Source organism: Caloenas nicobarica, chromosome Z, assembly GCF_036013445.1.
Source record: "Caloenas nicobarica isolate bCalNic1 chromosome Z, bCalNic1.hap1, whole genome shotgun sequence".
Taxonomy (NCBI): Eukaryota; Metazoa; Chordata; class Aves; order Columbiformes; family Columbidae; genus Caloenas; species Caloenas nicobarica.
The window spans coordinates 25470404-25482802 of record NC_088284.1 but is presented as its reverse complement, the minus strand read 5'-3'; the positions used below and the strand labels follow the sequence as shown (position 1 = coordinate 25482802).

The 12399-nt window shown below is 38.5% G+C and overlaps 1 protein-coding gene across 3 annotated transcripts in view; it reads left to right on the top strand.

Moving 5' to 3' along the window:
- Nucleotides 1–11203, top strand: part of ARL15 (ADP ribosylation factor like GTPase 15) — a 230542-nt gene extending 219339 nt beyond the window's left edge. For all 3 annotated transcript variants that reach the window (XM_065657676.1, XM_065657674.1, XM_065657675.1), the window contains one exon: nt 7613–11203. In XM_065657676.1, coding sequence (XP_065513748.1) covers nt 7613–7765 — 153 coding nt within the window. In that variant the 3' untranslated portion in view covers nt 7766–11203. The remainder of the gene's footprint in view (nt 1–7612) is intronic.
- The last annotated feature ends 1196 nt before the right edge of the window (nt 11204–12399 follow it).

The following is a 12399-nucleotide window of genomic DNA, read 5'->3' as shown; positions in this document are numbered from 1 at the left end:
ACATGTGAAGTATCTTTTCAGGGGGATATGAAGTGTCTTTGCAGGAAGAATAAACCTTATGAAACTTCTGCTGGCAGTTTTGCATATTGGAGCAGCTGTTCTGGTCAGACAAGAAGTCCTTTTTAGCCAAGTGGGCTGTCAGATAAAGTGGTTTCTAGCAGATTTTTAGAGAATAGCATGAAAGTGTTAACTCTTGTACAAGAGTGGATTGAGCTAGTTGATTTAAGATGAAGTGGCTACTGATACGTTCCACCTACTCTTATAAATCACTGTACTTAGAACAGGGCCAGCAGAAAAGCACGTGTAACAGCTCAAGTGGCTTTGCAGTTTGCAGTCCAGCACACTAACATAAACTAGAGTAGATTTCCATTTACTTTTTAGCATCAGTGGTGATTTAAGCAATGGGTTCCACTCTATGGTTAGTAGGTCAACATTTGTGGTTTCTGTTTTAATTTGCCAGAATTTCCTTTCTTCTATTTTCTGTTTTCCTTTTTTAAATATGACTTCTTTTACCTCTAATACCATCCCTTTCCTTATTTCAACTGTTGAAAGCTTTTTTTATTTCTTTTAAAGTCTTCTGTACCAGTATAAATATACTCTGAGCCTCTAATTATGGTATTTTTTTCTATGCCACCTGCAAGTATTTTACCCTTTTAGCTGCACAGTTAATTCTCTTTAAGTTACTCATTTTATGTAGTTTCCCTTTTTAAAACTTAATGGTATGTGATAGACTTTTGGCCTTTTCTCTTCTCCGAGGATACTGAATTTGCACATGCTTTAGTCAGTGTTATAGGCAGCTCATCTGTTGCTCATGGACTCAGCAATCAAAATTACCTCTTTATACTGGGTCTTCTAAACAATTGCTCCAAAAGCAGATTTTTATGATGTCCAAAAAGGAAGTCAGCATCAAAGCTCAATGAAGCTTTCACAATGTGCATATGAGGAACCCCTGTCTTCCATTATTACTGCATTCCTTGTCCATGCAGATTTGGGCTAGATGAATGAACCGTTTCTTGTGGTTAATACATGGATTCAAAAATTAGGTAATTTCAGTTTAATTCATACTTGCACCAGTCATCCTCTTGCAGTAGTAGTTGCTTAATCCTGTAAAAATCTTTGAAAAATTTAGACTAGTAGTGACACTGACATGTCTGTGCAGCTACATGTGTTGTAACCATTTTTTCCCCAGTAAAATTGTTCAGTAAAACACCAATGGATGAAAAAATATTTTAGCTATTGTGTAAATATAGCCTGGTAATGTAAGTTACTGCCTGCATTTTGTATTTGTTTACAACAGATTAATCAGAGTGGGTTGGAAGTTTTCGTGTTGGTGAAATTAGGTATTAAAATTTTTTATTTGAATGAAAAATAATACTTTCAATCAGCTTTTTTTCATGTTGAGTAATAGAAAGAAATTACTCTATATTCATAGACCGCAGTATCTGTTTTGCTATATGTCATATGTTCATGTGTGTTGTGAACTGGCTAAATGATGTTCAGTATTAGAACATACAAAAGCTTTCAACAGGACCTGGTTACTCAGCTTACGTAGATCAATTTAGTAACATCAGTTCCACGCTGCTACGCTAATTTACACCAGCTGAGGTTTTTGGGCACCAATCCTTTTATTGTGTCTTGACTTTTCTAGCACGTAGGTTAAGCAACATTTGATAACCATATGCTTAGTGTATTGTGCCAGTAGAATAGGACTTAGAAGGTGGAGTGTGGGAAGAGTTGAAATAATTGCATACGTGTATTGTTAGATTTTATTGACTTCAGAATGTGGCATAAATACAATGTCAGCTTCTCTATAAAACAGGGGCCCCATGTAGAATCAAGACATACAGTGAGATCCTGCAAAACGATAATAAAGAATCACAGAATCACAGAATGTTAGGAAGGGACCTCAAAAGATCATCTAGTCCAATCCCCCTGCCGGAGCAGGAACACCCAGATGAGGTTACACAGGAAAGTGTCCAGGCGGGTTTTGAATGTCTCCAGAGAAGGAGACTCCACAGCCTCCCTGGGCAGCCTGTTCCAGTGTCTGTCACCTTCACTGAGAAGAAGTTTCTTCTCAAATTTAAGTGGAACCTCTTGTGTTCCAGCTTGAACCCATTACCCCTTGTCTTACCATTGGTTGTCACTGAGAAGAGCCTGGCTCCATCCTCGTGACACTCACCCTTTTCATATTTATAAACATTAGTGAGGTCACCCCTCAGTCTCCTCCAGACTAAAGAGACCCAGCTCCCTCAGCCTGTCCTCATAAGGGAGATGCTCCACTCCGGAGTCTTCATCATCTTTGTTGCCCTGCGCTGGACCCTCTCAAGCAGTTCCCTGTCCTTCTTGAACTGAGGGGACCAGAACTGGACACGATATTCCAGATGTGGTCTCACCAGGGCAGAGTAGAGGGGCAGGAGAGCCTCTCTCGACCTACTAACCACTCCCCTTCTAATACACCCCAGGATGCCATTGGCCTTCGTGGCCACAAGGGCACAGTGCTGGCTCATGGTCATCCTGCTGTCCACCAGGACCCCCAGTCCCTTTCCCCTACACTGCTCTCTAATAGGTCATTCCCCAACCTGTACTGGAACCTGGGGTTGTTCTTGCCCAGATGCAAGGCTCTGCACTTTCCCTTGTTGTATTTCATTAAATTTCTCCCTGCCCAACTCTCCAGCCTGTCCAGCTCTTGCTGGATGGCAGCACAGCCCTCTGGCGTGTCAGCCACTCCTCCCAGCTTGGTGTCATCAGCAAACTTGCTGACAGTGCACTCTATTCCTACATCCAAGTTATTGACGAATATATTGAACAATACTGGCCCCAGTACCAACCCTTGAGGCACTCCACTAGATACAGGCCTCCAACTAGACTCCGCCCCATTGACCATGACTCTCTGGCTTCTGTCCTTCAGCCAGTTCACAGTCCACCTCACGACTCGATTGTCCAGACCACACTTCCTCAGTTTAGCCATGAGGATGCTATGGGAGACTGTCAAATGCTTTACTGAAGTCAAGGTAGACCACATCCACCGCTCTGCCATCACCTGTCCACCTGGTTTTGTCCTCAAAAAAGGCTATGAGGTTGGTCAAGCACGACTTCCCCTTGGTGCAGCCATGTTGACTGCCCCTAATGACCCTCTTATCCTTCAGATGCCTTCAGATGCCATCAAGGATAAGGTGTTCCATCACTTTCCCAGGGATGGAGGTGAGGCTGACCGGTCTATAGTTACCCGGGTCCTCCTTCTTGCCCTTTTTGAAGGCCGGAGTGAAATTTGCTTTCCTCCCATCCTGAGGCACCTCTCCCATTCCCCACGACTTAGCAAAGATGACAGAGAGTGGTTCAGCAATGACTTCAGCCAGCTCCCTCAGCACCCGTGGGTGCATCCTACCTGGACCCATGGATTTATAGATGTCCAGATTGCTTAACTGGTCCCTAACCCAATTCTCATCAACTAAGGCAAACTCCTCCATTGCCCTGCCTTCCTCTGGGGCCTCAGGGGTACGGGGCTCCTCAGGACAGCCTCCGGCAGAGTAGACAGAGACAAAGAAGGCATTCAGTAACTCTGCCTTCTCTGTATCTTCTGTCACCAGGGCACCCACCCCATCCATCAGTGGGCCTACATTGCCTCTGGTGTTAGTTTTATCTGCCATGTGTTTGAAGAAGCTCTTTCTGTTGTCATTGACCCCTCTCGCCAGGTTTAATTTTAAGGAGGCCAAAATTATGTGGATTTAATTGATTGTATTTTCTCCTAAAGTTATAACTTAAAAATTTAGCAATCCCAAAGTAAACACTTAAAAATGCAAAGCCAGTATGTAAATGCATGTCTAATGTATCTGAATGTATCTGAATGTATCTGAATGTCTAATGTATCTGAAGCATGTTTGAGTCTTTATATTTTGCTTTGGCATCCATGAACAGACAAAAAGCTTTTCACCATTTATGTAAGAGGGGAAAACAAAATAGCTTCTCTTAGCAACTCACCCCTTTTGTGCTAGTGCCATTGAAGGGATCCGTAAAATAGTTACTGGTTACCTGATTATGCAAGGACTGCCTAGGTGAGTGAGTATTCAGAGAATTTCAGCTTCCTTTGGATATTTTTGTGATTAGTGTGCATCCCCTTAGGAAATCTGGTAGGGAATGAGTGTGAATGGTGGTCATTGGGGCAGAAAGCAACTAGAGAAACAAAAGGGGATGGAGAGTGAGAGCATTCCAGTGGAAAACTCAGCTGTATAAAGTCTTGGACATGTGATTGTGTTGGTCTGTTTTCATGTAGTTGTTTAATCTCTTGATGTAAAAAACAGTTCCTGCTTAAGTCTGAAAAACCTTCATTGTTTTTAGAACTAAATGGCATCTTCTGAGTGAAAGAAGGGAGAATTTCTAGTAAATTGGAAAATATTTGTATCTGCAAACTTCTTTCTGGGAGTTATGAAGTTGGAGAGCTCACTTACAAAGCTCTGGGCTTTTGCAAACTCCATTGTGGTGTGAAGTTAGTTTAAATGAGGAAATATAGTAACATACCATAGAGTACCCCTTGGGTTGTAGAAAATTTGGTGCTACTTCTGGTTTAGTTACTATTTGTAAGCCAATTAGTGTTATTTTTCTATATTTGGGTTAGAGACAAGTCAAGGAAATATTTTTTTCTCTGTAGGAATGAACAAAATAGTTCTTACATGAATATAAACCATTGTGCTTCCATACCATTATCAAAACTTCCCATTTCAAAAGCCACTCCTTAATGATCACTTTAATTTCAGGATACATCTAGGACCTATTAATGTAGATACTCTGAACTGTCCCTTAGGTGTGGAAAATGATGAAAGCACATTGCTGATTTTGTTAAATTTTGATTACACACCTAGACATAGGAAAAGAAAATTAATCAATGTTGGGCATCCAAATAAATAATTTATCTGCAAAATTTGTTTTACTAAATCAATTGAAGCTGTTTTACTGCTGAAATAGAAGTTCTGTCTTGGCACCTGCGATCACTGAAATGTAGCTTAAAGTCATTGTGTTTTTCTTTGCGAGAGGCCACCTTGGTAAGCAATGTCCTTTTTGCCCACAATTGCACAAGACTCAGTGCTAGTCTGGTTACTTCCATCATTTCCTTATGTGATTGTTTCTAGATATTTTATGCGTTTAAACCCAAGTACTCTCCTTTCAGTGTAATCACCTTTTCGTAATAATTTCTTCATATGGCATAGCCTTAATTCATGAGGCTATATAAATAAGATTGCAGACAGACTTCAGCCACCTCAAGGGTCTGATGGCAAAAGTCTTCCAGTAGAGGGGGTGTGGTGGACATCCTCTGGCTTGTGTGTCCAAAACCTCTCAAATTACTCAGCCATATTTGTCAGCTTAACACCAGCAGGCTGCTCCATCATCTAGTTGCACTGACACCTTGCTTTGTTATATTTCTGTGCAGCTTTTACTTCCTTCCCTCACTTAACAGTCAAGGAGGCTGTTGCTGAAACAGGCAAGAGAGCTTTCTTACTACCGTGATCGGTGCCATTAATTCAATATATTAATGAGGGTAAAATCAAGTTAGTGCCACTTCAGCAGCTGGACACATTGCAATATGTCCCTTGTAGAGATTAGTGTTTGGGTTCTGATCGCATATAACCACGCTAACATATCAGATACTGATATGGCACCGAGATAACAACGCTAAAAAGTAGATATGAAGATATTAAAATACTGTTTGTTGAAGTCCTGTTTATTTCAACTTGTATGTTTTCTGAAATTCATTTGAGGGGGAGTGAATGCTAAGTACCACACTTCATTTTCAAATGTTTGCAGGTTGTTATTGATACAATTCTGCTTTGTTGGAAATAGATTTTTAAAGGTTTCACCTGTATCTTAGCTGAGGAAGCAGAAGTTCCCATCTCAAAACCACAGTTTTTTTCTGATACTCATTACTAAATCTTTGCTAAATGTTTGCTTGAAATTCCTTTCTAAGAAATAAGAAACCCTTCCTGACACATTGTGATGGTTGAATTCTGATTTATATGAGTTGATTCAACTACAGTCAGTTTCTTCTATTGGAATGCATTACTAGATAAAAAAATCAGTTGTATAGATACTGCAAGAGCTGCACAGAGCTGCTGCAGTTTATATGGGCTTTGGAAGCCTTTTTTCCCCCTTTTTTTTATTGTCCCTGCATGTGTAGCCTTACACAGTGTGGATCTAGTTGCCTGTCCAGGGCCTCGACTGCCTACCACAATGCGAGTAACTGTTCCTGGTTTTGTGCCTGTTTATGCCTCGGTCTGTGACAAAAGAAAATTAAGAATATTTGGCAATAATTACAAGGAAAAAGAATGTGCAAACTAATTCAGAACTAAATATTTCTTTTGGTATGTTGACAACGGCAAGTACTGATGGATATAATTTTGGATGTAAAAACTAAATGCCTATTTTGACAAGTCAAGCATGAGTAGACTTTTGGATCAAATACTGTCAGAGACTAAAATTTTGATGAAAACTGTGATCTGAAATAACCCGCAGACTGCTGTGTTCTCCTAAGAAGCATCAAAAATATGTTTTGATATTGTACTTGCTATTTTGAAAAGTGATTGGAGTATACTACTAATGAAAATCTTCTTTCTCAGTATTTCTGTGGGTCTGTGTTTCTACCCTGACAGTTGGTGTAATTAGCATTAGCGATGACTGGTCTTTCCAAGAAGCTTCACATTCCTCAGTTATTTTGTCAAGGCTTATAACCACTTTAAAACTTGCAATGCTGTATTACATCATATTCTTACACCTCCTTGCTGCACAGTTGCTGCAGAAGTAAAAATGGAATTAGTTTAATTAAAAGGTTTCCTTCTTTATAGGCATTATTCGATATTGTTAGTAAGCTGAAGTCCGCTGGAACATGCTGGATTTTGAACCATCATAGAAACCATTATGTCTCATATATAATACTTATTACCACCCTAATCACATTAATGTGCTAGTCTTCTTCATTTAACTAAAACCAAAACAAAACCACCACATACACACACACAACCTAACTGATTTTGGAAGAATTCTTATTTTTCTAGTGTTTCAAGGTCATTAAGAAACCCTCTGCTCTACCCCACCTTTGACTGGAATGTTTAGAATTTGTAGATTTTTGACAGTTCATTTGTGTAGTTAGAGTAGTCTGGTGACAAATTCTGCATCTTAAGTGTTTACCAATAAGAGTATGATGAAAAATACAGCTTTAACATGGAAATACAAACATAACCTAAAATTTCTTAGTTGCTTTTGCTGTTTTCACTATGTTTCTGAACACTCGTTTAATGTGCTTTGCTCTTTGCCTTAAGTTCATATAATTCTTCCCCAGACCTCCCATGCTGTTAAATGTATGAGTAGAATGGTAGCTTCCAAGCAGGTCACTCACCCCTAAAGAAAACACTTTCAGGTCATGTCATATAACCTGTACTATAAGAACAGCTGCGGTTAAGATTCTAAGAATGAGTATCCTGATCTTTTTACATGGTTTTGTTTTGGTTTTTTGGATGGTTTGGTTTTTGGGGGTATTTTTGTTTGGTTGGTTGGTTGGTTGGTTTTTATATGATAGAGTGTTATCTTTGTAGTATATACATTTCTCTCTTTTTTTTTTCCTTAATAGATAAAAAAATATTTGGAACTTGAGCCACTTGCACGTGGAAAGCGCTGGATTCTTAAACCCTGCTCCTTGGATGATATGGAGGCAGTAAAAGACAGCTTCTCCCTTCTAATAAACTTGCTTGAAGAGAAAGACTTCGAACTTCCAAGAATGTGAAACACAGGAGAGAAGAGTGGTTCTCCAGGCATCACTGTACCTGCACATTCTGCTCACAGCTTGATTATGGTGTGATATCAAGACTGTGCTGTGATATGTTGTTCACACACAGTTACTGCAGAATGTTCTTTTGTTAAAATAAATATTCTGTGAATCAGGTACACGACTATTTCCAGTAAAGTTGTCTACACTACTGAAATAGGAAGTTCCTCTTTGTTTACCACTATTTCTGCACACTGCATGTTGCTTTCTTGCATTGCCATAATCCTTGATAGGAGATTTTACACGCACAAAAATAACATAGTCCGTAAAGAAGGAATTCTCCTGCTACCTTGGTTTTTAAAAAATAACTAATGTCTTAAGGATTTGTGAGACTAATTTGTATTAGCTTGTTTACTGACCCTGCAGTATGGAAAGCACAGCCAATGAAAACCTTAATAAGATATGTTAAATGCAAGCAGTTTCATGTTAATGCAGAGGTTAGTCCTGAAGTTTTACTGAGTGAGAACACAGTTGACAAGTTAGTTGATTCCTCTGCAAAAGTCGCAGCATAACCTTGTGAAAGGCAGAACTGTTATTTTGCTGGAAGTTTCCTGAGAGGTAAATTAGAGGACATGTATGTGGATAACAGTATTTGGGAAAAAGAGGTAACGTAAATAGGTGAACTAAGTAACAATATTTTTAGAAAATATAAAAAAGTTGGACAAAGTAATAATTTTCATTGAAAGTAGTTAGGAGAAGCAAAGCAAATGTCTGTTAATTCAGCTATGGAGGCTTTATTACTAGTTAGAAGCGTGATTGATTTGAAATAAGGTTTGCTTCCTTTATCACTCACTCATAGAGGACTACTGTTATCATAACATTGCCCAGGCATCTATACCATAATTAAGGCCCTTCCAGTGTTTGTACTAGAAGCTTCTCTTTTCAAGGGATTATAACTTCTTTCAAATTTCCTCTGGGCTAAATGTTACTTAGAATACAAATAAGTATTCATTGGAAACAAGATTTGTAATACATTTGGAAAAATCTCATTTGATTCCAGTAACACAGTGCATATTTCCTCTTTCCAAGTTTTCGCCATTGTAGGTATGAAGTATTTTGGCTGCCTTTTGTTGATTTTTTTAAAACCTTGTAAACCGATCTTGTCCATTAAAGACACATGCCAGGTCACTGGTTCACCACAGTCACAACGGTGTGTGCAGACCAGTCGCTGGACTGGTGGACACCTTGAATGTTGTGCCTTGTGCATTCAGCTGCCCACGAGCATGAGTGTCTGCAAATGCAAACTGTAGTGATGTGTCAGTGGTTCCTCATCGATTCTGCTTGTGTTTTGAAACTTGTAACTCCTTTTTGGAGGGCTTTAAGCAACATATATTTCCGCTCTGAGCATTTATTTTGTAAGTTTAAAGTTTATTGTAGTTTCTCACTACGTTATTTTGGGGATAATAAAATGGCAAGGATCAGCTATTAAAGGCTCATAAAAGCCATTTCTCTACTACTTGCAATTATACTCTTTGTTAAACAAAATGTTTTTATAGGTATTTTGTTTACTTTTCCGTTTCCTCGGATTTCTTGCATTGCTCCGTCAGAATTATTTTTGCTGAAATGCATGTCCTGATGATCACTGTTTTAACTTGCTTCGTATTATCAGAAAGAAACTGGGAAAATTGGTGAGCTCCTTGTTTAATTTTGTGATAGAATAGGCAGAAAGCCTGAAAGGCATCTCTTCTTGTTTTGTTTTTCTTCTCTTTCCTGCCAGGTCAATTGCCTCACTCCTCACACTCTTGGAAATGCCCAAGAACTGGAATTGTTCATTTTAAAATAGAGGAGCTGTATGTTGGTTCTGATTCTCTCTGCATAGTTTAGACAAGACCCAGCTGCCCATCAGTTTTTCTGGTGTGGGTTAAGGAGGCTCCCATCCCTGGCTTTAAAGAGGAACTGGATCTGATTTAGAGTTCCAAACTCTCTTTGTTGATGTGAGCTTAGAGGCTGGAGAGTCCTCAGATTTCCACAGGGCCCCCAGATTTCTGTCCTGTTTAGCAACAAGGACAAATAACAAGTGGTGGGGAGGAGTGAGAGAATTAGTTCTCAGAACAGCGAAATTTCCCAGGGCAGACAGTCTGGGGAGGCAAAAAGAGGGTTTCAGAGCTTTTACTGCTTTTTCAGGGAGCATAACTTAGAAGCTGAGAGATCTATGAGTCAACGAGGATATGGCTTTGGCATAAGCCAGTGGCCACTTAGACTAGGACTTTTTGATGCTTAATGCTTTTTCTTTAGGAAAATGCCAACTGTACGGGAGCAATGATTTTTTTTTTTTTAGAATGACTTTGAATATGCATTTTCTTACTAATATAGAAATCATTCCTCACCACAGGTTGAAACAATACCTCATAACTGCTTAAGGCTGAGACCAATGCTTAACTTTACTTTGAATATAGTTCTTCTGTGGTTTTGTGTTGTGGATGAATGTAATGGATGTGTACCTTTTTAATGTCTTTAAACACCTTTACCTTTTTATGGAGGGATTAAAAGTGTTCAGAGCAGCTCATGTCACACTTGCTTGTCTACAGTGTTGTTGAATGCCATGGCTATGGTAGAACATGTAAGCACCATGCAGTTTTTATTCAGATGACAGATGACCAATCTCAATTGTTTCTTCTTTTTTTTTCTTTTTTTTTAGTCTTTTCACATGCATTTATCATTTAGGTGAAATAAACTTGGGCACTAGGCTCTGCTTTCCATGCAAGTTCATTAAGGAGTAAACGTCTCTTAAAAAAATATATCGTGCTTTAATGTTCTTTAGCCATCTGTTAAATGACTTTGTGTGTGGACGTGTATGTGCCCACATTGGGCTTCTTCTCAGACCTGTGGCTGTCTGGAGTGTCTCAGCCGTCAGAATGAAAACATTATCAATCAGTATCCAACAACAGCTGGTTTTGACAAGCTTCTGTCTGCTGCCTAATGCTTTACAACTTGTCAATAAGACCTCTTTGTCTACCCGCTCTGAGCTGATAATCTTACTGCTTCCATGTTGTGTCCTGTACTCGTACTTCTAGCATTTATATGGAAAAAAAAGAAGTTAAATCTTAGTGGGTTTTGATATTCTTTCTTGTTGTATAATGCTCCACGTGTATCTTAGCTTGCCTCTTCAAATGCTCTATACAAAAATCTGTGATGTATTATTTCATTTAACTTCTTGAATTTCATTATATTTATAGAAGTTGCAGATTTTTGTATTAGTTGATACAGTTGCCTTTTTGTAATGGCAATTAATTTATATTACAAAAGTTTGTATCTTTACTGTAGTTGAAAGTATTAGTTAATTGCCATATTATCTTGACTTTATACTAAAAATACAGTGTCTATACACAGAAGTTGACCCATTCAAGTGGACAACTGCTGACATGAGGAACTTGTACTGTTTGTGATTTATACATGATTTCCACTTCAAAAAAAATAAAAAAATAAAAAAATAAACACTGTGTAGAGTTGAGTTGCTAAGTTTGGATTTCTTGAGTAGTAGCCAGTTTGGGAGTATGGCATATTACCTTGATTTGGAATCTTCAAGATGAATTATTTATGCCTAGATGAAAACAGATATTACTTTATAATCACTGCTAAATTATACATAGTTACACATTTACCTACAAATATACATAAAATAGAAACTTCCAAAAATTGGCTGATTTATTTCCACAGCAAGCTGTTGTTACTCTGGAAATATATCTGAAAGATATTGCAGGTTTATTGGTGGAACAGAGATTGGAATGATCTTTATATGTTCATTCCATAATGTTAAACTGAGGGACATTTTTATATGACTAGAAATTATTATTAAAGAAAGTGATATTGCAAAGTACGTATACCAAAATAAAAAGCTACAGAAGTTCAGTGAAGGAAAATACTATGGGAAAAATAAAATCTTGCTAAGGCAGCTCAATGATATCAATTATCAAACACTGTTTGAATAGAAGAGACTCACAACACAAGTTGTTCACAGTTGATGGAAGTACCGCAATGCTGAGCCAAATTGGAGTTGCCATTCAGCTTCTAAGGTATGCTATTTTCATTTTATTATTTTTAAATCTGCATCTTACCGAGATGAGGATGGAAATGAAAGATTTGTAAACTCTGAATATTTTTTAAATTCTTTTGTTTCATACAAATAGGAACTGAAAATCTGCTAATTATGCCCCATTTGATAGGTCTTGAAAGAATTTTCATTAGCTCATTAGCCCTTTGACCTAATAGTTCAAACAAATAAAAACATCTGCTTGTGTCAGCTGTAGGGTTAGTCATCCAGGGCCCAGGTTAACACAAGGATGAGGGGAGTCCCTTATCCTATGTGAGAACAAAACCCATACCTTATTCAGTATCTGCAGATGAAAAGGACCCCTGAAATCAAGTAGGGCTTCTGAATTCTGTTAGGTGGAGACACTGAAAAGGATCATTACCCTTCTCCATCCTCAGCCCTCATGGGTGAATGGACTAACTTCATTGTGTGGGCTGGGCTGAAGATGAGGTCCGATTTAACTATTTCTGAGACATTTGTGCTTAACACAAGCTGCTTATAATGTATTTTAGCTTTTATCACAGCTATATTTAGGGAAGCCAAAATGTGCTGTATATACTGC